Genomic DNA, 26,572 nt, shown 5'->3' with positions numbered 1-26,572 from the left:
GGGGAAAAAAGGGAAAACCAGAAAGAAAGGAAAAATGTTTTTTTTTTCTTTTTTGCTTCAGAAAGCCTGATGTTTTGGGAAGAAACAGATAAATACTCTAGCCTAAATGTCTAGCTTTAGAATTTTAATTTATTACATAGTTGTTGGTGCTATGTTAAGACACATTGTTTTTATCTTTATATGTAACATTGAAAATTCTGTTTAAAAGATTCTGTTTTCACTGTTATTCATTTATTTTAAATTTGGTCTGTTTCCCAAGGAAAGGCTGAAATCTCATCATATACCTCCAAGAAAAGATGCCTAGATATCTGTGATAGGAAAATTGTTCCATTTTTAACAACTACTTTTTACTTGCCCAAATGCAGAATGTTAAAACCTTATTTCTCTCACACAGGCATGTGAACGCCAGGCAAAATAACAGAAAGTGGGGCCAGGAAAGGACAATCTTCTTTCTACATGTTTTGGAAAGTCTAAATAATTTGAGTTAGCAGTATTGTATTCATACTACAGGTAGACCTTCCTTAACGACCAGTCACTTAGCAACCATTCAAAATTACAACAAAGCTACTTCCGACTCCATTTTGAAGTTATGGATGCTGCAGCATTTCTGCAATTATTTGCTCTTATGACTGGTCACAGGAATGCTGCAGTGGACTCCCATCTCTCTTCCTCCCATCCTGCCTCACCGGGTAGGCCTTGGTCCTGTACCCCACACTCCCATCACCCATCACATACTTACCTTTTGAAGATCTCAGGACCCTACAATGGGAAAACAGACCATAGGATGTAGGGGGAGAGGCTTAGGAAGCCCAGGACATGTGGGCCTAGGCCTGTACTAGATCTTCCAGGGCCTTCCCCCATTCCTGAAGCACCCTGTGTTTGCTTAACAATCTGCACATATGCTTAATGACTGCATCAGGGAGAGCAAACATCGGGGGTTGTTAAGCAAGGGTCTCGCTTAACAGCTGTCACACTTACAACCCTAATAGGTTAAGTCCTAGATCAATGACTACCTGTATAGATTGCTTGGACTTAAATACTTAAGTCTCTTCAGAGTTGAAAACAGCATTGAATCCAAGTTTTAAGTAATTTGAATTAAATCATCCATGATGATGATGATGATGATTGGACAGCTACTCTAGCCAGCTATAGAATGATGCTATAGATTCCAGGGTTGTTTTCCATAACATTTTAGTACATTAGCCCAGAAATCAAAACTATATAAACTGCTTCGTCTTTACTTCCTCTTTTACTGTTTATGGTGTTGAGGGATATATAAACTGCACCAATTGTAAACTGTATCTAAGTGCTACATGCAATCAGGGAGGAAAGAACCTACAGTTTAGGCACAATTTGAAAGCTAATTATATCCCTTAATCATATCACATCACGAGCAGCATCTCTCCATATCTGATTCTTATATCAGATATCTGAATCCCATCCAGTAAAAACAGTTCTGAATGCTTTGAGATTTGCGAGAGGAGGTTTGCTGAAGGGTCAAGACTGACTGTAACCAAATTTTAGCTTCTTCCTCACCTTCAATATATTGACTTGTGAACTTCACCTGCTCAGAAATAGGCAAAAGAAGTACAGGGACCTAGGAAGCTGATCTAATTCACATTGTTTACTTGAACTGGAAGAAGCTCTTCAGGACTTAAGATACAGAAAATTCTGCCCTATCATCTGTAACATGCTCCCTTTTTAATTTGCACATATATACTGCACTAGCTATATGCAAAACACATGTTCTATCACTAAACCATGATTCCTCCCAATAATGGGAGACTGACAAACATTATTTTAGCATTTTATCTGCTTGAACAGCAAAGTAAGCACTGAGAAAACTGAAATCAGTCTACAGGCTTGGCATAAACAACAAAACTGAAGCTCAGAAGCAGAGAACACTCTTAAAGTAACTTAGCAATTTAGTGAAAAGATATCTAAAAGTCCAGCAGAATCTTACCTGTGTTTTGTCTCAGAAGCTCTCTAAGAGTTGATCCCTTTTCCTGGGCTTTTTGCTCTGCATTTCTCGATGAACCAACAATCTCAATCATGTGCCAATGAACCCAGTATGTACGGCCCAGAGACTCCCAATAAACCTGGAAAATTATAGAGCTATAAAATGTCATGAATCTGGAAATTACTGCATTGTTTTCAGGTGCTTACAGATCGCTTTCTTTATAATTTGGTCTAGAATCATAAACTCCACAACACAAAGAATTCTTCCCCTATAAACAAGGGCTAACATACCAAGTGCCTTACAGAACAATTATCAATCAAGCTACAAGCTTTCTTTGAATACAGATGCAATTTTTATGCCAATCTAGGAAACACAGTAGTTTGAGAAACTCAATAGGATTCCTAAAAAACAACTTTTTGTATCACTCCTTCAACATCATTTCATCACTAGGATGTCCCTACCCTCCCACACACTGTAGTACCTGCACAGGTGGTGTGCCATTATTGCTGTGAAGAAACTTGCCCTCATCTCCTGCACTGACTTTCTCATAATTCTCCAGCATACGCACATGCATGCCACGCACCAACTTCTCTCGCAAATATTCCACGTAGTCCTTACGACTAGGAAAGGCTGAATGCAACTTGAAAGCACTGTGTTCTTTCTGGGGCACCTCTGCAGCTGATGGGATGGTGACGCAGGCTGGAATTTTGGGTTGGAAGATTGACTGACATCGTTTCTTTTGTCTGAGTGAGCAAAGCTCTTGATTCTGATTCCATCCCATAACCTGGATTAACTCTGAAATGAAGTGGGCCATAGCCATGCTGAAGTCAAATTCACATTGTGTTCTCTTTTTTCTCTTTGAATCTGCACTGGAGGGCATGCAATGTTCCTGTTCATCTCCCCACTCTGTGATGTTGAGTTTGTCCATAAGAGAGGTAGCACATAGATAACGCTTTACTAGAGAAAACAGCAGTTTTCCTGGAATCTGAAACAAGAAGATCATGTCCATTGCCAATAATTCTGCTACTGCCTCAAGGCAGGATAGCTTACAGCTCACCCCCTAAAAACTTTCACCTTTTAATATGTATCTGACATATTCTTGAATTCTAGTAGCTTTCCAATCAAATGTCATCATGGCTTTTTATCCCTCCATTTATTAATTTTATTCACTATAATTTAGGGAGGACATACAGGGGATAGGGTACTAAAAGGAGAACAGTTCAGGATTTCCCTAACTGTAGCTATTTGACATCAACAAAATGCTAGCAGCAGAAGTAAGTGTCAGCCATTTATTTTCATCAGATACCAGTCATTATAGGTAATGACAAATGCAGGTGATAAAATTGTCATTTCTTTATGCAAAACTGATTTAGTTAACCACATTAAGCTTGCCAGTTGAAAGGCAAGATAAGTACAGCTTCTATATTTATCACCAGCTGCTGAAGATTACATTCTCTTTACAACTGACTCGGAATTCTTTATAATTCAGATTTTAAATTGAAGATGCCTCATCAGTAAAGAGGACCACACTCCTTTGCCAAAACCTTTTGTCAATTAGTACCTGAGGAAGAGGAATCCCTTCAAAAGATATGTAATGCTCTTCAGAGGATGTTGTTTCTGCAAACAGCTCAAGAAGGGTATAGCGACTATCGAAGTCCATTTGTTGTTCAATACCATCTTGCTGGCTCAGGGACAGAAGAACATAGGCTCTACTTCCTAAAAACAAAACAAAAAACTTGTATGTTCTTTCCTTACTTGTTCTCCAACAATCTTAAAAATCTAATCCCATAGCAGGGTAGAAGCAACTTTTTTTTAGCTCACAAAGAGCTATGAACAAAGCCTCATAGTATAAACAAATTTAAACAGAATGACCTGCAAGTTAGGACAGAATAACAGAATAATAAAGTTGGAAAGAACCTTGGAAGTCTTCCAGTCCAACCACCTGCTCAAGCAGGAGATCCATTTGAGACAAATGGTTATCCAATCTCTTCTTAAAAACCTCCAGTGTTGGAGCACCCACAGCTTCTGAAGGCAAGTCATTCCACTGATTAATTGTTCTGTCAAAATTCTCCTTAATTCTAGCTTGGTTTTCTCTTTGATTAGTTTCCATCCATTGCTCCTTGTTCTGCCTTCAGGTGCTTTGTAGAATAGCTTGACCCCTCCTCTTTGTGGCAACTCCTGAGATATTGGAACACTGCTATCAAGCCACCCATAGCCCTTCCTTTCATTAATTTAGATATACCAAATTCCTGCAACCATTCTTCATATTTTTTAGCCTCCAGCCCCCTAATCATGTTTATTACTCTTCTCTGCACTCTTTCTAGAGTCTCAACATCTTTTTTTATATTGTGAAAACCAAAACTGGATGCAATATTCCAAGTGCGATCTTACCAAGCTATTATAAAGTGATACTAACACTTCACAAGATCTTGATTCTGACCCTCTGTTAATGCAGTCTAGGATTGCGTTGGCTTTTTTGGCAGCTGAAGCACACTGCTGGCTCACATTTAAGTGATTGTCCACTCAGACTCCAAGATCCCACTGATACCATTGGGATTATAAATCAGCACTTCAATAACTGGCATGTCTTTATCAGCATAAAGAATTTTAGTAATTCTGTTTAAGCAATGGAGACACTTTTATCCACCCCTTCTATAGATTCAAGAAGCTGTCAGGGTCAATGCTGTTGATTCTTTGGGAAGATGCTTCTGATCAATTTGGCTGCACAGAGAGTTAGTAATCTCATACCTAAACTATTAATAGTCTTGTAGAGTTCTCATGCCCCAGTACAACAGCAGCTCACCTTGTATAAAAAATATTGACAGAGACATGAGAATTCAGAAAAGTCTCCCCCTCCTTACTTTCTTTAGGAGTCCAATCATTACAATCACCAGTTTGGAATTTAGAAACCTGCCCAAATATAAAAATAATCTGCAACCATGGCAAAAAGGCATTCCTTTACATCAAAACAAAAGTGTACAATTTATTGAATGATTTTAGAAAGACTCCCCATATATGAGAAAATTTATAACATTTATCAACTTATACTTGTAATACATTTATAACAATTAAGAGTGCTTTACTTGCTCTGAACCAGTTTTTTTTAATTAAAACAAGTTAACCTTTGCAGAATGTTAATCTGAATTGACTACTAGCTTTATTTTATGAATACATCATAACTGAAAACTTTGATGTATGTTCATCATAATAAACTATAAATTAAATTTTAATAGGCAAGAGTTACTCAAAACTTGCCCCAATGGCTTAATTATCACTCTAAAGTATTTATCAACATCTAATGAGTTAAGATTTCTAATTCTATTAAGGATGGGATTGGCAGTCTATTCAAATCGCTAAGAATAATGGGTTAGAACTAACTTTCTGTATACAGTATTTCTGTATATCTAAATACTTGTAATACCTTAGGCAGGAATTTTATATTAGTTGTGGGCATCTCCTAAGATGTCATACCTGCATCATGACAAGCCAAAGCTCTCAGCATCTTCCCAGCACTACAACGGATATGCTTCTCCTCATTACACAGCATCTTCATCAGTAGAGTAAGGGCCCCAGTCTCCTTGAACATGGTCATCAATGAGCCAATGCTGGCATAGGCACTGAGTATATGGATGGTATTCAGTATGGATGACTGTGGAACAGGGGTGCTTGCTAGTTGCCAGGAAGCTCGCTGTACCAGGTTCCTGACATCAGCTTTCATCTCTGCAAGAGAGGCTTCATCTAAAGTGTCTTCAGGAGGGAATAAATTAGATACATTCTGTTCCACCACTTGTTCCTTGGGCTTCCTCTTGCCTAGTAATGTTGGACAGTTGGCATATATATCCTCTGCCGACATCCACATCAAGATGGTCTGTTTTTTGCCTTCAGCTGAAGTGGCTTCAACACTGTTTCCTTTACCATTATCTAAGCATACTATGTTCCAGCGGATCAAGTACTCAGTACAGCCATTGTGCCCACAGCGTTGCCGAATTAACTCCTCAGGACAGGCTTGATGTTTGGGTCCAAGATGCACCAGCTCATCCCCACTTTGCCTTTTAATCCTCATGACAGGGAATGTATCTGCTAGTGTGATAAAAGGCAGGTTATGTCATGAAGGAAAACCAAAAAGACTTTCAGTCTAAAAGGCCGGAGAAGAAAAATGCACGAATACCTGCTTTGGGATAACTATAGATTGCTATAAGAAAATTTATCCAGCAAAGGGAAATTTCATCAAGTAATTATTTCTACTGGAATCAAAATAGACTTTTCAATTAAGTCAATAGGCACAGCAACCTAGGGCCAGTATTCTTTTTAATCATAAAGACTAAAATGTATAAATTTTACTTATTCGATGCTTTTCAATAAATAACAGGCAAGATATACATGCAATTTGAACAACAAACCAATGGTATAGTGTGGACTTCTAGTTTTGCGTTGTGGTATGACAGACACAGGAAGGCAGGGCTCTGCCTTCCGCGCCCAATTTCGCCCTGCTGGGGGCCATGAAAAGGGCCTAAAGTTGCCCCGAAGAGGTGATGAAGAAGGAGGGGTGCCTTGTAGATCATGGAGAGATGGCGGTCATTCCGTTTGATCCAAGGAAAGCCCTCTAAACCGGCAGGGGAAAGACTGGCCATACTTCTATGGCTGGCCATTACCTGCTGATAACCGAAGAACAGAAGCTTTGATTAGCACATCATAAACAGTATGTTTGAAACTGGGTGAGAACATTGATCCTTTCTTTACTATTTTACAACTGAATTTCTTGGGAAAGGCTCCCAAGAAGCTAAAAACCTCCGGATGTGAATGGAAGCGGCGTTTTAAATTTTTTATGGAGGACAGAAATAACAATACTAAAGTGAAAGTTACACAAAACTATAGTTTTGATAAATTTAAAACTGAGATAATTGTTAAGATTTTCTCTTTGGAAAAAAAAATTGAGATGAAATATAAGAAAAACAAGAAATCAACCCTTTGTTTTAAGGGTGGTAAATGGACTTTGTATGATATCTAGTGGTGGATTTGAGTATAGCACTATAACTAGCCCTTTGGCTGCTTGGTGACTTTCAACTAAAGGGAGAACAGCTGGCAATAAAGGAAAATATTTTGGCATATTTATCATCCTGACCTTCTTGGACTATAAATACTTACTGAGCTTGGACTTTTAATCTCAAGAGCTAGTGGGAGAGAAAGAAAAATCTGACTTTTGAATATGTTTGGCTGCAGGGAGGTTGAACATTTTGAACACTGGGAACATTGTGGATTACAACCTTGCCTGACTGATCATTTTCAGGATACTTGAGACAAAGGATTACTATAAAATACTGCCATTAGGACTGGAATATACAGGCTACATATAAAGACTAGAAAACTAGAGGAAACTTGTTCCACTCTTACTGAGACTGGTGACACTAGAAGATTTCTAGGAATACTGCCTCAAGAAAAAACAAATACCTTTAAGAAGGAAATATTCTCCAGCTAATTCATCAAACAATTGTTGCACACAAAGAGAACATAAAAAGAAACCATAATGAGACTAAAAATAACCTAGATGATATAAATGACCAAATCTCCAAATTGAAGCTACAACTGGAAAGTTTCTAAATAACGACTACAAAATATGAACAAATATACCAGAAACCAGAGGATTAAGCAGAAGAAATGGACCTAGAGATGGAGGAGATAGAAGAAGGGAAATATGGACTGCCATATACAAATAAAATACTGCAAGACCTACCTATAACAATGAAAATACAAATGACCCCTTATTCCTTTCTCCAAAATACACTTGATGACAAGGAAGAAGATTCTAGAAAATGGAACATAGAGCAGGCAGGGAAAATGTTTAGGGAATGTGGATGGGCAGAGTTCCCCCCCCAAAAAAGTACTCTACCTAAATTGTCTTCCTCATGCCAAGCAGCTTTCACAAAAATAGAAAGAACATTTTTGGACAATTTAATTGCCTTGGCCTGGAAAGCTCCTTGGCAAAGAAAGAAAGCAAGAGTTAGATTTAAAAAACAGAGGATTTGATCTTTCAGAGGAGGCTCTATCTGTTTAATATACCTGTTTGAATATGATTAAAAGAATGAACGACCCTTAGATATAACTAGATTTTTATAATGGAAGATATGATTTAGAATTAAAATAGCATTTTTTATTCTTCTTTTGATATGGGAAATTTGAAAATAAGAGGGTTGGTATGAATAATTTTTTTTAGCTATATAAATGTAATATTGAGAAAATCATAAATGACAAAGATACTTTAAATATTGACGGGAAATCAAACTTTAATAAGAGCATGAAAAACAGGATATTGACATGAACTGATATTATTTGTATAATATTAGTAAAATATGATAAAGATGTCTATATCTAATTTTATATACATCAATAGTACCAAGATTGTAATTGTTTAATGAGAGGAAAATGGAAAAAATATGGGGAAGAAAGGAGGATCAAGGAAAAAATACTGGATTGTGTAGTACTGAATAGATTTATATTGAAGAAGTTAATGTTAAATATATAAACCCAGAAACGTGTTGTTTACTAAGCTCTAAAGATTGTAATTTTAAAAAATTTAATAAAAATTTAAAAAAAGACAAACCAATGGTATAGTGTGAATGATAAAATTTAATAACTTTGATGAGATACAAGAGACAATCAACAAATAAACGTATCATTTACTATTTACAAATGCAAGAGTCTGAAAACTTCCTGTTTAGAACACATTTTTGGCAATCTTCCTCCACTCATCGCACAGAATTCTGCAGTTGTTGCAGGGTGCGGTCCAACCTACTGGCAATCAAGATCCAGATATGGATGATATAATATTACAGCATACCATTTTTAAAGTTGTTTAAAACAGATGGCATAAAAGGATGCATAAAAATAAGATAAAAGCTTGGTGTTCTCTAATTGAAGAGAGGACTTCGGCAGAAAACAGCTTTCTTTACTCTAGATGAGAGATTATTTTTATAGTACATTTATTATAAAGAAATTTTGCATCTAGATACAAAAATAGCAGGCTAAAAGAATGGATACACATAACCAAAAAAGAGCGTCTTCAATATTACTAACTGTAGCTCTGGTAGGTTTAAAGGACTATATAAATTCTTTTATTTTTATAAAATCAGATCTGGAAAAATTATGAAGTGCAGTAAGATGAAAAATAGACACCGGATATTTTTTCTAAGATCCAACAACACTTATTTGATACTATTTATATATTCCCTATATCCAATTTTAACCAGGACAGTGTCTGAATATTTATGAGCACTTCACATTATCTGATACAATGCAAAACACCGTTTAGTGCCTTTCCCAATTTAGTTATGTCCAGGCTTGTGGGACTGCTACTTCCATCGTCCATACTGGGATATGTTACAGAGAACACCACAAAGTCTAGTCCCAAGACAGGTTCTAAGAAAGAAACATGAAAATGTTTCCTGAGCGGTGGCCATATTTATCTGTGCAGCATTAACATGTTTTTACTTAAGATTCTGGGGACTAGAAATTATTAAGGCTGAGTTCACACAACATGGAAGCTACGCTAAAATAATGTTATAGCTGCAGGCGGAGGTGGTCGGATTGTCTGGTCTGATGGAAAGCGTACATACGGTAGTTCCAAGTATCCAAGCGCGTCTTTCACACATGAGGTGTGAATATAAGAGGGGGGGGGGAAGGACCGCTATTGCTCGCCCTGTTTCCTCTTGATTTATTCCACTGCCCCCTTTAATGACTTGTGGACTTCAACTGAGAGCTCAGGAATTCTGGGAGTTGAAGTCCACAAATCATAAAAGGGGCCATAGCTCCCCACTTCTGCTCGAGGCGCTAGCCGCCTCACCCCCAAGGTGCTCGCAAAATTGCGCACCGGCTCGAGTCTACCGGCAACAGAGAAAGGCAAGTCCGGGGGGCGGAGCTTAGAGGCGCGTCCTTCCTTGGAATGAACAAGGGAACCTGTGGGATTCTCTTCCACCGGAAGCGGGAGGCATCTGTGCAGTAGCAGGGCCTGAAAGTCTCGAGCTTCAGCCTACCTTATACGCAGCTTTAAAGTAGTGTAGTAGTAGAAACAGCAAATCATCGGCAAATCTTACTTAGCAACTTCCAGTTATTTATCCTGCCCAGTAGCTGTCTCATCCGCTTGTTCTGCGCATGTTGCTTATTATTAAAATAGATACGGGTCCTCCGATAGGACATAATTATGCTATAATCGCTTTTCAAAGGGGGCGGTTAAACCCAGGTTCTTGGAAAGAGATTAAAGGGGACTTACTGCCGTATTTCTCTTTAGGAACGAGCCTCAAATACTTTCTGGGAGTGTAAAATCAGTTTTCCTCCCGTTATGCATCGTCCTTTATTTCTTTTCAAGGTTACTAATTTGCGTTTGAGCAGGAAACTCCTGCTAACTGATGTGCTAGTCAATGTAATGATATTAATGCATTTTTATCAAAGCACCAAAAAGCAAGAGAAGAAACAATGGCTGGAAGCAACCTAGAATTAAGGAGAAATTTCCCAGCGGTGAGAACAATTAACCAGTGAAATGCCTTGCTTCCAGAAGCTTTGGGTGCCCATCAAGGGAAGCTTTTAAGAAGAGATTGGGCAGCCACTTGTCTGAAAAGGTATAGGTCAGGATCTCCTGCTTCAGCAGGGGATTGGACTAGATCAGTGATTCTCAACCTTTCTAATGCCGTGACCCCATAATACAGTTCCCCATGTTGTGGTGACCCCCAAGTGGGTGTGGCCACCAATAAGAGGCAGTAGGACAGCTAGGGAAAAGGGAAAAAAAATGGCGGACAGCATGGTTTGGTGACCCCCGTGAAATGGTCATTCGACCCCAAATGGGGTCCCGACCCACAGGTTGAGAACCACTGGACTAGATGATCTCCAAGATCCCTTCTAACTCTGTTAATCTATGTTCTAAAATGGACAGTGTGCTCAGCACTCACCCCAAGAGCAGGCAAGGTAACCACATTTTATTTTAGAAAAAATGTTAGTAATTCTTTAATGGAGCTTTTAAAAACAAACTAAAGCATTAAAGCTGACAAATAGAAAATAACTTTGAATATATGAATCCTGAGAGGCAGCTGTGGCATCAAAATCAATCCATTTTTTTATCACATTAGGTTTTGTGGATCATAGTTCATTGTACCAGACACATGCCATGAGCATAGTCCTGAAAGGACTATATATGCAGCTGTTGTGAGGAAGTCGAATAGTGAAAGGACTTAGAGAGATTTGATAGTATTAGCAACCATTAAGAAAGCAGTCTGTAGGTAATTTTCCCTTCATGTCATACTCTGTTCCTGCTGATTTTTATGGACACATCTATGGAAGTGAGTTGCAGCTGCTGTTTTCTAGATGCTTTTCAAAATTCCAGTCTAGACCTGATATTCCCTGGTGGTTTTGTGTCAAGCATAAGCCAGATCTAACCCTGCTTATTTTTTAAATCAGCCACTGTCAGCTGGGTACTGCCACCTAGCTGTATTAAAACATAATTTGCTGTAATTATTGAACTATTTAAATTTTGCACCCTATTTTCAAAAGCTTCAAAAACTTGCAAAACACTAATTCAGCCAATACATTGTTGCAAACACAAGACAGGAGGAATACAATAGGTATCCAGACAACTCTTACGCATGTAAGATTTGAAATTAGGCTGTTCTAGAATGATGAGAAGCTGCTTGCAGAAGATGGGGCTTGTAGTTTAACACTTCTGGAGGGGACCATTTTCAGGAAACTGTTCTACACTGTATTGTAGTATATCAATGTGTTGTGACAATGTCACTGCTGATTAAACAATACAATGTTGGGTAATACTGTAGAAATACAGAAAGCCAACTAGCAGTCCAAATGTACCCTAGAAAAAGTATCCTCCATTGCTCCTATTCCACAGGTGGGCTCTGATGAGCTTACCTATTAATGGTAGCAAACAATACACAGCAGAATCTAACATTTTAAATTTCCAGCAATGCTCTGGAACAGCTTTTCTCATCCAAATGTCCTTCTGACTAGCTGGATTACAACTACCAAGACACACTGGCTGGAAAAAATGGATATCCATTCAGTTAGTCATTGACAGTTGGGCATACAAATTTAAAATACTGGTTCACATACAATAAGTTTATTAATTTAATTCTTAATTTACAAAATGAGATATAACAGTGTCTACCATTCTTATTTTCTGTTCTGAAAATGCTACCACATAATTCTAGTTTAAAGGAAACTATTGATAAGGATCTGTTTGCTGAAAGGTTGTAGTAGGAAGCATCATTTCAGAAACACTAAGTCCACTAGCTAATTGGGGAGAGTTATTGTTTATATGTTGCAGGAATTGGGTATGTCTAGTTTAATAACAAAGACTAGAGATGACATAACAGTGTTCCAATCTGTAAAAGGTTTCCACAAGGAAGAGGGAATCAAGCTGTTCTCCAAAGCACAGAACAAGAGCAGTGGATAGAAACTAATCAGAGAGAACCAAGGAGAAATTTCCTAACAGTTACAAGAATTAATCAGTGGTATGACTTCCCTCCAGAAGTTGTGGGTCAGGGGTCTTCAAAATTGGCCCTTTTATGACTTGTGGACTTCAACTCCCAGGCATGCTGGCTGAGGAATTCTAGGAGTTAAAAGTCCACAAGTCATAAAAGGGCCAGGTTTGAAGACCCCTCTTGTGGGTGCTCTAACACTGGAGATTTTTAAGAAGAGATTGGACAATCATTGTCTAAAATGGTATAAGGGTCTCCTGCTTGAGCAGGGGGATCGACTAGAAGACCTCCAAGGTCCCTTCCAATTTTGTTATTTTGTTCTGGTATTCTATATAAAATATACTTGGTGTTATGTCTGTATTCAAATTATTGTCAGTTATTTTCTTTGTGAGTTTGACAATGTTTAGCCAGTTTAATGAGAAAATACAAAACACCATAAACATTTTTTTCTAAAATGGACTATAAAACAAGGGAAATCAGTTCTGTATTATGACATTCAGAAACTTTTTGTGTAGTAGTAGAGTTAAATTGTTTTTCAATCTCACTAATTCTATATAAGGTTGGACTGTAACTGTATTAGCTTCATACCAAATAAGCTGTTTTCTCAAGAAATTTCACTAATAGCAAAAAGAAAAACAGCAGCTTTGCCAAGTTTGCAGGTGAAAATACACTTTATTTAACAGAATTCTAAAGAACTACTAATGTCAGCCCTGTGAAGCTGGCACTGGCAGGTTCACATAACTTTTTATTGCTGGGAGGGGCCTGATCTTGCGTCCAGCCCATCCCCCTTTCCGCTGCCATAAACCACTGTCTGGTCGCTTTCCTAGCCACCGGTTCCGACCAGCTTTCCCAAGATTTCGTTGGTTGTGTTCAACATTGGAAACTCTTCCCACTGTAGCCATGCATGTTTCCAATACCTGTAAGAAGAAGCGGAATATTCCAGATATTTGTAGGCACCAGACACAATTATTCTATCCTTTGTGCTTTCAATAGCTTTTAAATGTTTAGGATCATGGGAGAGAAAGAGAGGAAGACTGCCTTGAGGACCACTCCAGCTGAACTATCCACTTCTAACCCATCCTCCCTGTGAGAAGAAACCTGGTAACTCGTTTATATATATCAAGCAACACTGCAGGATAACCCAAACCCCCACCCCCCCAATCTCTTTTCTAAATGTGTTAGAATGTCAGGCCAAAAGAGGCACTGTTTGCAGGGAAGCACTGATGAAAAAAGCAAAATAGATGATGCTCTTCCCCATCAAGACAATTCTAGGTGTCAAAGGAGCCTAGCTTTTTATCTTCACTAATATTCCCAAACTCTAAAGGGCTTACCTGTATTTGCCTCTTCGAGGGCAACTGTATAATGGCCGTTCCATTCATTTTCCTCAGTAATACCCCACAGGTACCTAAAAAAGAAAGTATCAGCAAGACTACAATGTTCTAAACACCACACTGAATTAGACCAGCAGAGAAATCACCAGACTACAATTTTTTTTCATCCTATTCCAATAGAAACATAAATCCAGGATCTGCTATAGGCCAGTTTTGCCTAATGCAATATCATAAAGCTGCATTGGCAGCCATCATACAAAGTTAGTATTTGGCACCAACCCCTTAGCATTTGAGGCTGGAGTCATTACTTAATTTCTTGTAGTCAGTCCATTGTGTTGAATATGAATACATTTGGATGATAGTCTGAAACTAGACTGAACATAGCATCAAATTAATACTCTTGCTGTATGCATTGAACTTCTATTAAACATCATATCTTCATTTCCAGCATTATCATTGGCATAGATTTACAATCTGAAACATTCTGAAGATCATGTTCTATAATACCTAATGCTAAATATATTTCTCTATTTAATGAACATAATTAGAATGACTAGCATGAGTGCTGAATGTAACTTGGTGATTGTGTAAACATTCCACATTAACTGAATAAAATGATTTAGGAAGGTTCGTGCCTATCTACTGACAAGGGTTTCTCCTATCTCATTCTGGAATATGTTGTTTTTACCACTTTTTTATTAGGCATCTAAGCCATGAGTTAATGAGATTTGCTTCAATCCTTCCAAACTGCTTCTAGTTTCTACTGGATCCAGACCTGCTGCTCGGATATACTGTGCTCCTTTCCCAGGATGACTCTCCAAGTTATTTATGAGGGTTCCAAGTGCTAGAGCTCCAACTGGATAGGCATCCCCATCATTAGCAGAGACTGAAAGACAAAAAAAAAATAATAATAATAACATTAATAGTAGTAGTAGTAGCAGTAGTAGTAATGTGCAAGAAATATCATTTGCCTGCAAGCAAGAACTAGTGGGATTATAAAGAAAGTCATAGAAAATGATAAAGTTAAATTGCTCTGGGACTTTAGAATTCAAACAGACAAGAACCTGCCACATAACATCCCGGACTTAACAATTGTCGATAAGAAAGACAAAATTGACATTGGACACCATTGGCATTGACAAATTCATCATCAGTCAATTGCAAAAGGCGACCTCACTAGGAACTGCTTCCATCTTGCAACAATATCTGTAATACCATCAAACATTCACATCTGCCTATCCCAAATCCTTGGTAAGGACTCGATAGGTAGACAAAAATGTCAAACCCAGTCTGAACATCTGGTTGACTGTGCAGTGATCAATAATAATAATAGTAATAATAATAATAGTAATAAAAATAAAAAAGTCTGGATAGTGGACGTGGCAGTGCCTGGAGACAGCAGAATAGACGAAAAAGAACTGGAGAAGATAACAAAATACAAAGACCTACAAATAGAAACAGAAAGACTGTGGCAAAGGCAAGCAAGGGTAGTACCAATAGTAATAGGCACCTTGGGTGCAATTCCAAAACAACTGGAGCACCACTTGAACACCACTGGCATTGACAAATTTGCCATTAGTCAATTGCAAAAGGCAGCCTTACTAAGAACTGCTTCCATCCTGCGACGATATCTGTAAAACCATCAAACATCCAGATCTGCCTATCCCAGGTCCTTGGTAAGGACTCAATAGGTAGACAAAAATGCCAAATCCAGTCTGAACATCTGGCTGACTGTGCAATGATTAGTAGTAGTAGTAGTAGTAGTAGTAGTAGTAGTAGTAGTAGTAATAGTAGTAGTAAAGTTGGAAGGGACCTTGGAGGTCATTTAATCCAACCCTCTGCTCAGATAGGAAACCCTATACCATTTCAGACAAATGGCTGTCTAGTCTCTTCTTAAAAACTTCCAGTGCTGGAGCATTCAAAACTTCTGGAGGCAGGTTGTTCCACTAATTAATTGTTCTGTCAGGAAATTTCTTCTTAGTTCTAGGTTGCTTCTCTCTTTGATTAGTTTCCATCTATTGCTTCTTGTCCTACCTTCAGGGGCTTTGGAGAATAGCTTGACTCCCTCTTCTTTGTGACAATCCCTGAGATATTGGAACACTGCTATCATGTCCCCCCTTGTCCTTCTCTTCATTAAACTAGACATACCCAATTCCAGCAATCATTCCTTATATGATTTAGCCTCCAGTCCCCTAATCATCTTTGTTGCTCTTCTCTGCACTCAACATCTTTTTTACATCATGGTGACCAAAACTGGATGCAGTATTCCAAGTGTGGTCTTACCAAGGCATTGTAAAGTGGTATTAATACTTCACGTGATCTTGATTCTATCCCTCTGTTAATGCAACCTAGAACTGTGTTGGCTTTTTTGGCAGCTGCAGCACACTGCTGGCTCATATTTAAGTGATTGTCCACTAGGACTCCGAGATCCCTCTCACAGTTACTACTATTGAGCAAGGTACCACCTATACTGTACCTGTGTATTTGGTTTTTCTTGCCTAAATGTAGATCCTTACTTTTTTCATCATTGAATTTCATTTTGTTAGATAGCGCCCAGTGTTCAAGTCTGTCAAGATCCTTCTGTATCTTAAGCCTATCTTCTGGAGTCTTGGCTATTCCTGCCAGCTTGGTGTCGTCTGCGAATTTGATGAATTCCCCATTGATGAAGATGTTGAAGAGCATTGGGCCCAGAACAGAATCCTGGGACACCCCACTACACACTTCCCTCCATGTAGATGCAGAACATAACAAATAAATGGGGCAGGCTAGAAAAAAGTAGTGTACCAGGGAAAAATAAATAAAATCTCTACAAAATATTGAAAGTAAGAAATAAAATATTGAGAGGAAGAAATGACCTTAGCTCTCATGCAGGAGCTAAATACTAACAGAAGGGCAGAAGAGGGAGCAAGGAGATGCATCCAAATATGTATCCATTCATGCACACTTTTAAGGAGAGATGCATAGACAATTCTAAAAAGAAGACAGGATCGCTTAATTTTTTTAAAAAGTCACAATTGATACTTCTCAATTAAATATTTTTGATTTGGTCTATAAATCTGAGTTTGGTTTTTATGTGCAAACATTTCATTATCTAACTAGGTAACATCATCAGTGCAAGTGTGTGTAGGTTTGCTCTGTTTATATACAGTTTTGGTGGAAGTATAGTTTTCTCCCAGAACACAGAAAGATCCTGACAACCACTATCAAGACTATATCTCTAAGATAAGTTGACAAAAGGAAAACAAAACTCCAAACCAAATTGGTCAAGCTAAACTCCAGAAGCAAAGAGATATCTAAGTGGGTAATTAACACATCCAGCCACTCATTATCCTCCAGAAATATCTCAACTATTACAGAGGATGTCAATCAGTTAGAATTCTTTGCAGCCTGGGAAACAGCATTTAAAACCACAGGACTTGCCACAGAGACCCAAGAAAACATCTAGCACTGATGATGTTATCTAGTTTGATAATGAAACATCTGCAAGAAAATAACTGAGGTCAGAAAGCACCAAGAACTCCACAGTTCAATTCTGAGCTACAAATATTCTCTTCTGAGTAAGAAAACATGACAAACACCATACTACAGAGCAGAAGAAAACAGAATCAGAACCAACTCAAAGCAGCACTTTGAGGGAGGATAGAGCAATACTCAAAAACCTAAAGAATGACCAAAACTATTATTATCTTCTCAGCAGACAAAAGCCATACCAGAGTTATCGTGGATACTTATAGAAAGCCGAAGAACTCCTGGAGGACAAATAAACCTACGTACATTCCATAAACACCAATTAAATCCAGAAACTGGATAACCAGGTCAAGAGAACCCTTAACAACCTAATCAAGAAATGTCAAATCACAAAAGAACAGTGGCAGGATATTCCAGAAGGGTATTAAAACTTGGATTTGCTTATTGGCTTGGGGCTCATAGGGGCTGCTCACCACTGGAGGTGGTTGACAGGATAAGAAGAGCTCACTCATCTCACCACCATCCGTCTTCTTGGTTCTGCTTTTTGGCATAGTTTTAGAATTTTAAAGGGCATAATCTTAAATTGCTTTTCTATTTATCTTTTTATGATTTGTAAGCTGTCCAGAGTTGCCTTATGGGTACATATAAATTTAATAAATAAATTTACACAATCCCAATATATCACCTTCATTCATAGATCCAGAACTAGCCCAAGAATCCATTATAACAATGCTACACAACACCCTGGCCTAGCCAAATACACTAATGTTGAAATACCCAGATTCATGGATCTCATCAACCTCAGCCTCACAATGTATTTTCAGTTTGATAGATAAATATACCAACAACTCTCAGGAAATCCAGTAGGATCACCATTCTCAAAATTCATAGCAGAGACTATAATGTAACATTTAGAAACTACAGCATTCTTATACACAAAACCAAAAGTGTGGATCTAATATTTTTAGACAATATTTTGTCATAATAAAAAAGGAACAACCAGAGAACGTACATGAGACAATCAACAACATCTTCAAAGAAATATAATGATAAAGAAAACAACAGCACACAATCTTTCCTGGATATGCTCATCAGCAGAGGAAATGATAGCAAATTAGAAATTCAAGTCTATCAAACACTATCCACATTAATGCTCCATTACCAATGTAGTAACCCATCCTCTCGTAAGAGGTGCTGTGTAAGAACATTATTCAGACAAGGGCAAACACACTACAGCAACCCAGACCACCAGAAATTGGAAATAGATCACCTATACAAATGACTATAGAATATCTTCAAAAAAGAAATGCAAAACCATGAAAGTTTATCAAAAAGTGCCTAAACGCACAACCTAATATGGTACAACCAACACAAACTATGAAAAGGATAATACTTTAAACATGTCAGAAACTACAAAAAGACTGTTACAACTACATGGCATCATTGTAGCACACAACCCTAAGTTACATATATGTATGTATGTATGTATGTATGTATATGTATATGTGTGTGTGTATATATATATATATATATGTATATGTATATGTGTGTGTGTGTGTGTGTGTGTATATATATATATTCTATTAGTCTACAACATCATTCCTTAGAAAAGTAGACTACAGCCAGTCCTTCAATATTAATAACAATCAGCTTGCAATGTGATGTCAAAAGCCTGTCTCAAAATTCTTCTTTGCTTAGCTTTAGTTTGCTATATAAGATAATCATAAATTGGGAGTATCTTAGCAACATTTTAGAGGAAGTAATATGTTTTGAAACCTAGCCATTCGCATCTTTAGTAGCTTAAGTAGCATTTCAAATATTTACCTGCCATCCTTTCTATTTTTCCTGAAGTTTTGATAATGTCACCAGCCACCATGTTTTCAGTTGCAATGATCCAGCGTTTCCGCTTCTCTCCAGCTACTAGAGCTATATGACCTGTTCTTCATGGGGAACGGGAAAAAAATCAGTAAAAGATGAATAGTTCAGTGTATTAGCTTTACTCAGTATAAAAAGTAAACCAGCTGGGCAAGAAAGATGTCAAAATATTTTTTGTACAACTGTTCAGAGATAAAAATCTATCAGCATTGTGAGCTAATCAAGCAGATTGCTTGCTTCTCAGTGGGAATTTGGAGGGAGAGCTGCAACCCAATCCCAGTTACATCAAGACTTTTGATTTCCATTCCATTCCAATGAAAAATAGCTTCTTGATATGAACCATGGAATAATCTATTTAGACAACAGATGGAAAGTGAAAAATAGCTTCTTGATGTGAATCAGAGTGGTCTTTCTCTGTTTTTAAAACTACACATGTCTTCCACTAGCTGTTATTTCCTAATGCTCAATTTCATTTTCTATAGTAGTTTGTGTTCCTTACAGTGATCAGTTATTTTTCCAATGTTACTTAACAAACTCAATCTTGATAGTGTTCTTTTCAGGAGATTATCTTTTCTCCAGGGCTTTTTCATGCTAATAGTTCAGAATATGGTATTTTTAAGACTATCAGGTTGCTCTGAATCTACAGATACTTCCTTTATGTTTAGTTGTTGTTGTCAAGCAATAGTATTTACAAAACTAAAATGAAATTGAAACTCAATAAACCTTCAATCTGCTTGTCAACTCAATTGACTATTACTTACCTACATGGATCGTATCGGACCAAAAGCACTTTTTCCTCAAATGGACTAGGCTCTGCTGCATTTGGATAATGCAGTCTTTGGAAATCAATCATACGGTAGCATTGTTTATTTCCTCCTCCAATTCCATGCACACGGATACGACCTTATGGTGGAAACAGCACTTTTTAACCATCATCATGTATTGCACTGAAACACTATATTCCAGTTGCAAGATTTCTTTTTAAAAAAATGTTACAAATCTCAGAAGTGCATGAAATCACTGAGCTCTCATAAGATATTCAAGCAAGAATATTAATAATTTCACACAATTTGGCAATTTTACACGAATTTAGCATTTTCACTTTAAATTAATTTGGAAAACCTATAGATGGCATTCCATGAGGATTTCTGGGAATCATGTTGCCAATCCCTGTTATATCAAATAAATGATTAAAATGATTAAAAATTAATCTCAGAAAAATCTCCAGCAGCCCTACTTTTATTATAAATTATAGAGACTAAAGATAAAGTCCAAAATGTCTATTGTTTTATGTTGGAAAAAATATGCTTGGTTTCGAATTTATGCTAATCTGGAGAAAAAGATGAACAAAAAGCTCAAAATATTATTTGGTATTTCCTTTCCTACAAGGCATAATTTTAAAAGTTTTATATCTGTTCCTTGCTTAGCAGTGAGCTTGGTTAGCAACCATTTGCAAATACGACAGTTATAAAAAAAATATTTCTGACCAACGTTCACATTTACATCAAATTTCATGCACCTGACAACAATGCACATCAGAATGAGAGTAATGCTGGCACAATATTAACTGAATGAGATAACAGCAATCAGTGATCTTCACAGCATCGTCTCTCTGTCACATGTCCATGCTTAACAATCAAGTCACTGGAAGAAAACTCAGTCACTAAACAGGGATTAGGTACACATAAAGATCAAATATAAAAATAATTAAATATAATTATATTCATTTATATAATCAACATGTGACTCAGGGCAAAGTACATAAATACTATGCTTCTGGGTTCAGTTCAAAGTGCTGGTGATGACCTCTAAAACCCTTCACAGAATGGGACCAGTTATTTCAGGGACTACCTCTCCTTGGTTACATCTATCCATTCCATCAATTCTGGCAAGGGAGGCATGGTCAGGTCCTATTTAATAGGGAATGCAATCTGGCCAGCCCAGAAGGAAAACTCTTCCTTCATAGCACTCACCCTTTACAACATCATTACCCCAGATTGCCTGACACTACGAGCCTTTCATAAGCCCTTAAAGATATGGCTTTCTCACCGGGCTTTAAGATCCATGTGTGCAGGAGAGCCTGTACAGTAGTTGAGTTTTGATTACTGTTTTTATACCTTAGCTTTAATTGTGTTGTATGGAGTTTTTTATAGCTTCATATCGTTTTTATATTGTATTTCTTTTTTATATTTAATTGTTATAAGCCATATAGAGACATCTGAGATGGACAGCTCTTTAAATTAAAATAAATTATAAATTCAATTAAAAACCTATCTATTGTTAAAACTATTTTTGCTCTGCCGGATAGATAATAGTTTTCATGTGGCTGAATATTATTTGATCAGCTGAATCATCTTCTATTTCATATAGTTCTTTTATTATAAAGTGATACTTTATAACAGTTAACTAAAAACTGTCCTCATTAATATGCTTTAGAAGTGTGAAATCTAAATTTTCAAATAAATGAATATGGAATGCTCACAGAACATAGAATACTGTAGTATATGAATTCTAAACATACCATTTTGTGAATGCCGTGGCACTACACACAACATCTCTCGCACACATGGATTTTAAGCCATCAAGAACACTATCCCTCATGTTCACACAACATACCTTGCCATGTGTTTTTGTAACTCACTCATAATATATAGTTGCAAATCAGTGGCACAGCCATACAGACATGACTCCATAGTATGCCAGAAATGCTCAACTGGCAGAATTAAATCAGAATGAACTATCTACCTAATGAGATCAATAGACAAATCAATAGAACTGGATCAATTCTCATGGAGGATTTATTAAAAACAGATCTCCCCAGGAATTCCATTGGCTGTTATCTAGAGTTCACAGCTACATACATTATTAATAAGCTATAACCAATATTTGACAATGAGACTGTATTTTGTCAGACGTTGGATGACAGATCATCCATACAGATAACTACTCAACCTGCAGCAGATTCTCAATGGAACAATAGCATAACAATGACACAAACAAGAAACAAGACCCTGCAACAAATCAAGATGTCTATTTTGCCCCCATACTTACATCACCAGCATTATCACAAATCCCATCAACTTCACATACATGTTAAGAGACCCCCTTCATGTGCTTTTCTTCTAAAGTAATGTATACCATTATTTGCAGTGCTCTTCTGGATTCAGTGTAGGACCAAACAAGCAATGCTTTGCACAAAATAATACTCAGGCATCAAGAATTAAAATAAGAACAAAGTAATAGTTTGTTTCTCCTTAGTTCTAGGTTGCTTCTCTCCTTGATTAGTTTCCACCCGTTGCTTCTTGTCCTGCCTTCAGGTGCTTTGGAAAATAGCTTAATTCCCTCTTCTTTATGGCAGCCCCTGAGTATTCCAATATCTCAGGGGCTGCCATAAAGAAGAGGGAATTAAGCTATTTTCCAAAGCACCTGAAGGCAGGACAAGAAGCAACGGGTGGAAACTAATCAAGGAGAGAAGCAACCTAGAACTAAGGAGAAACTTCCTGACAGTGAGAACAATTAATCAGTGGAACAGCTTGCCTCCAGAAGCAGTAAATGCTCCAACACTGGAAGTTTTTAAGAAGAGACTGGACAGCCATTTGTCCGAAATGGTGTAGGGTTTCCTGCCCGAGCAGGGGGTTGGACTAGATGACCTCCAAGGTCCCTTCCAACTTTACTATTATTATTATTATTATTATTATTATTATTATTATTATTATTATTATTATTAATGTTAATACTTGAGCATTTCAAACTTCTAGACCAGTGGTGGCGAACCTATAGCACGCGTGCCAGAGGCGGCACTCAGAGCCCTCTCTGTTGGCACGCGCACCGCCGCCACCAGCAGCAGGTCCATCAGGCCGTCACCACTGCCCGGAGCAGGAGCCCCGCCCAGCACAAAGGAGGCAAAGCAGCCGACTAGCAAGCTCTAGTAGAGGTGGTAGAGCAGAGGTCACCAACCATTGTCAATTGGTGGACTGGAAGAAAAGGGAGGGGGAAGCATTTTACATGCACGCATGGGGCCGCGAGCACGCACACGCTGCAAATGGGGTGGGGCTAGTGCCTGCGTGATGCTCACTAGCTCTGCCCCGTTCTTGCTTGGTGCAGCGCCTTGTATCTACACCCTGCGGCATGGTGGTGGCCGTTTTTGCACCTGGCAGCATGGTGGCCCATTTTGTGCCCCTGGTTTTTGCATGCCAGAGGTGGCACTCAGAGGTGCCTCCCTGCCCCCCCGAGGGCACCACAGTGCTGATGTGGCCCTGGCACTTTCCGATAAATAAGTGGATTTGGGGTTGCGGTTTGGGCACTCGGTCTCTAAAAGGTTTGCCCTTTTAGACATTCCATTCTAGATATCAAAGTACTCATTTTGGACACAAGAAATTTCACCGGTGCAATTAAGCAAAAGATTATTGAACTTTCAGGACATCCTCAAATGTTTCAACAAACACAATGGATTTTTAACACACTATAATCATTAATTGTCATGATACTTGTTCCAATGTAACTGGCATCAGCATAACCATCCTGCTGGTAACTTTTGCCCTCTTCTCCTTTCCCTCCTCCCAGTTTAAATCCTACAACAATCTAGACACTCCTTTGCATCTGATGAAGTGAAAAAAAACCTACAGGAACAGAATTGCAGTTCAGAACATACCTGTGTGATCTCGACCTCCTGTCTTTGTTTTGGGAATGGGCTTAATGGTATACTTTGTCCTGCATTTCCACAAAGGATCTCTAGCTAACACAGAGGTAGAAGTACTGATTTCACGGGATGTACCAAGTTGGCTAATAAGAGAAAGAGCACGGAAAGATGCAGGGATCTAGTAAAGGCAAGCAAAGCAAACAGGATATTATGAATGGTAAATTTTTAACTGCAAGGGCATAACTGGATATAACATGAACCAAAAGTTTTCATCTTTGTTGTTTAATATTTTAGAAAATATACATTCAAATACAGCGACAATTTAACAGCAAAGTTCTAAAACATTTTGTTATTATATGTTAAATATGAAGCCATTTTTGCAGGTTTCCTGCAAAACACAAGCTGCTTCCTCTAAAATTCACAGCATGTTACAATCAAAATAGATACCTGATTATTAAAACCAAATAAAATTAAGATGTTCACCCTACTTATGTGTTTAAATCAGGAGCGCTTATTTTACATTAAAGGAGGAAAGGCATCTGCAAATGTTTAGAAATATTTGTTTACTACTAGGTAAACAAAAACTATGTCTTGAAAGTTAAAGCTTAGTTCAGACCTTTATATGGCAAGAAAAATAATTAAGATGGTATAAAGTCTACTAAGTAATTCTGCTCAGAGAGAAGCAAAATAAAAGGATAGCATTAAGTTTCTATCCCATTTTTTCTCTTATCAGTTTATATAGCTGCCTTAAGCTCATATGCAAAGTCATATTAGAGATATTTGCCTGGAGGAAGATCACTAGTACAAGAAGATCCAGAATCCTGTATGATTTATAATCCATTTGGCCAAAACAGCAAAGTAAATATACCTGTGGAAGATGAGCACTTGAAGACAGCAGCAGGGAACCAAACGGGCGGATCAAGTTTGATATTGCCATTAGGAATAACTATGTGTTCTCTGCTGCAGACAGAAATAAGACAATGACCGTTAGAGTTAATACATACATCTTAACCCTTTCATTCATAAGCAAATCTACATCTACAATTCCTTCCATATATTCATGATCTTCACATGATCAGACTACTTTTATTCAGCTCTATCAGTCTTCTCCCTTTCTCTTAGTTTGATATAGAACACATAGATAGCTGGAACTAACAGACCGGATTGTTAATGAATGCTTTCATAAAGAATTGCATTATTAGTTCATGAGCAGGGAAAATATATTTTATATTTGTAATATTTCTGTTTGACAGATTGCTGTACAGGACAACTGCAAAGGATAAACTCATTGTACTCTAAAAGGCAGACTTGAAATAGGTTTATCCTTAAATAATTTTGCAGAAGATAGCGGTTATATTTGTAAAAAATACATTTCGCTGCCATCTTTTTCATTTTATTTAGCTGAAGTCAGGAAGCATGGTTTCTGTTTATAGTCATAGATCATTGACTTTGTATTAATTTCGCCCTCTCCGCTAAAATCACGCACAGAATGACTTGAGTGAGGATATTTTTAATAACTTGAAAATATTATAGAGCAATCCTCTTTTGGGATACATAAAGAATATTCCGGTAATAATATTTTCCTTTGGAGCAATGAAGTCTTCCGCCTGCACCTACCCCAAATTACACTTCACAGCGCAGCCATATCGCGTCTCCTTCTCTCCTCCCCAAACGGGAGCATGCGCACCCTGACCCGGAAGAGCCGCTATGTAGAAGCGGAAAGCTTACCCAGCTGGTTTTCGTGTAAGACTTTGTAGACAGGATCTGGCTTTCACAAGTTTGGTCCCCAGATGTGGCTGGGCTGCAGTTTTTATCGTCCCGGCCAGGAAAGCAATAGTCGGAATGGTGGGAAATGAAGTCCCATTTGGAGAAGAGCTGCTTAATCTTTTCTATTATCATACATAAGACTCATAACCTGTCCCCCTCCCCCTCAGAATGCAAGCTCAAGAAATATAAAATCTCGATTTAAAATGGATTGGGTCTTTTCTTGTTTAAACATGTTTGCTTGGGAAAGAAAAATAACGGTGTGATCTTCTGGCGAACTACCCAGAACTATTCGATCTATTAAAGCTTATTTGCTTGGATGTGTACCATAAAGGATTTTGGTTTTGGTTTTGTTCTCCGGCGTAGAATTCCTCTGCCTATTTAGCGGACAGAATTTTCGGAAATGAAGTTTCCGATCTTCTACATCGGAAACAGCCTCGCTTTGTTACAATTAAAACACATCGTAAGGCATTCGATAGAGATTCTCCTTAGCAGATAGTCGTTTGACAATGAGATCCTTAGTCGAGGCTTGATTTTCTTGCACTCGCTCTGGCTCCTTTGGCAGTAAAGTTCATGCCCCCCCCCCAAAAGCAGCCAATTCTTTTTCCCCCTGAACCAACTTTAAGGGCAGGAGCAGGCTACTACCGAAGGTGGGTTGCAAAAGTCCTCGCAATCGTTAGATAGCGGCAAACCTTATTTACAAGTTCTAACGCTTTACTACACTCTACGAGCAGTGTGGAGTTTTGCAGCCCGGAGCCAGTAATTGGATTCACAGACCTCGTTACCAACCTTAATAAAAAAAAACGGGTTCAAAGTCTATCCATGTAGTCGCTACGAGTTGATGGCACATAATCAATCAAAGTCTAGCTCAGTGTTTTTCAACCTTGGCAATTTTAAAATGTGTGTATATTCAAGTTGCCAAAGTTCAAAAATCATTATATTACATCACATACCGTTCCACGCCCTCTCCCCTCCTCTCCACCCTTAAAGGGAAAATCCAAATGCATTTTGGGACGCGACCCGTTAGGGAGAGGCGGCCATATTGGACTTAAAGGGGCTGCGG

At 38.0% G+C, this 26,572-nt stretch overlaps 2 protein-coding genes across 10 annotated transcripts in view; both read right to left on the bottom strand.

Annotated features, from left to right (window-relative positions):
* Window positions 1-10,110, bottom strand: part of LOC120299580 (cullin-9-like) — a 29,722-nt gene extending 19,612 nt beyond the window's left edge. For 4 of the 6 annotated variants that reach the window (XM_039324526.1, XM_039324528.1, XM_039324530.1 and 1 more), the window contains exons 1-5: window positions 9,988-10,110; window positions 5,432-6,040; window positions 3,522-3,676; window positions 2,442-2,945; window positions 1,964-2,099 (exon numbers count right to left, since the gene is read on the bottom strand). In XM_039324526.1, coding sequence (XP_039180460.1) covers window positions 1,964-2,099; window positions 2,442-2,945; window positions 3,522-3,676; window positions 5,432-6,023 — 1,387 coding nt within the window. In that variant the 5' untranslated portion in view covers window positions 6,024-6,040; window positions 9,988-10,110. The remainder of the gene's footprint in view (window positions 1-1,963; window positions 2,100-2,441; window positions 2,946-3,521; window positions 3,677-5,431; window positions 6,041-9,987) is intronic. The other 2 variants (XM_039324527.1, XM_039324531.1) reach the window with 2 other exon arrangements.
* Window positions 10,111-13,084: 2,974 nt separating this feature from the next.
* MRPL2 (mitochondrial ribosomal protein L2) lies at window positions 13,085-26,572 on the bottom strand. Of its 4 annotated transcripts, none has more exons than XM_039324574.1 (8): window positions 26,463-26,572; window positions 24,614-24,705; window positions 23,758-23,923; window positions 19,868-20,009; window positions 19,056-19,171; window positions 14,539-14,649; window positions 13,764-13,837; window positions 13,085-13,349 (listed from the first exon to the last, which is right to left on the bottom strand). In XM_039324574.1, exons 2-8 carry the CDS (start codon window positions 24,680-24,682, stop codon window positions 13,137-13,139), a joined length of 891 nt encoding a protein of 296 aa, XP_039180508.1. In that variant the 5' UTR covers window positions 24,683-24,705; window positions 26,463-26,572; the 3' UTR covers window positions 13,085-13,136. The 4 variants fall into 4 exon arrangements, with proteins under 4 accessions (XP_039180508.1, XP_039180507.1, XP_039180506.1 ...); XM_039324573.1 differs by lacking the exon at window positions 26,463-26,572 and adding an exon at window positions 25,474-26,254; XM_039324572.1 differs by lacking the exon at window positions 26,463-26,572 and adding an exon at window positions 25,363-25,437.

This window comes from Crotalus tigris, unplaced genomic scaffold (genome assembly GCF_016545835.1).
Source record: "Crotalus tigris isolate CLP2741 ecotype Arizona unplaced genomic scaffold, ASM1654583v1 scf7180000024302.2721777, whole genome shotgun sequence".
NCBI classification, from domain to species: Eukaryota; Metazoa; Chordata; class Lepidosauria; order Squamata; family Viperidae; genus Crotalus; species Crotalus tigris.
The sequence above is the reverse complement of the archived record's forward strand: the minus strand, read 5'-3'. Positions and strand labels throughout refer to the sequence as shown.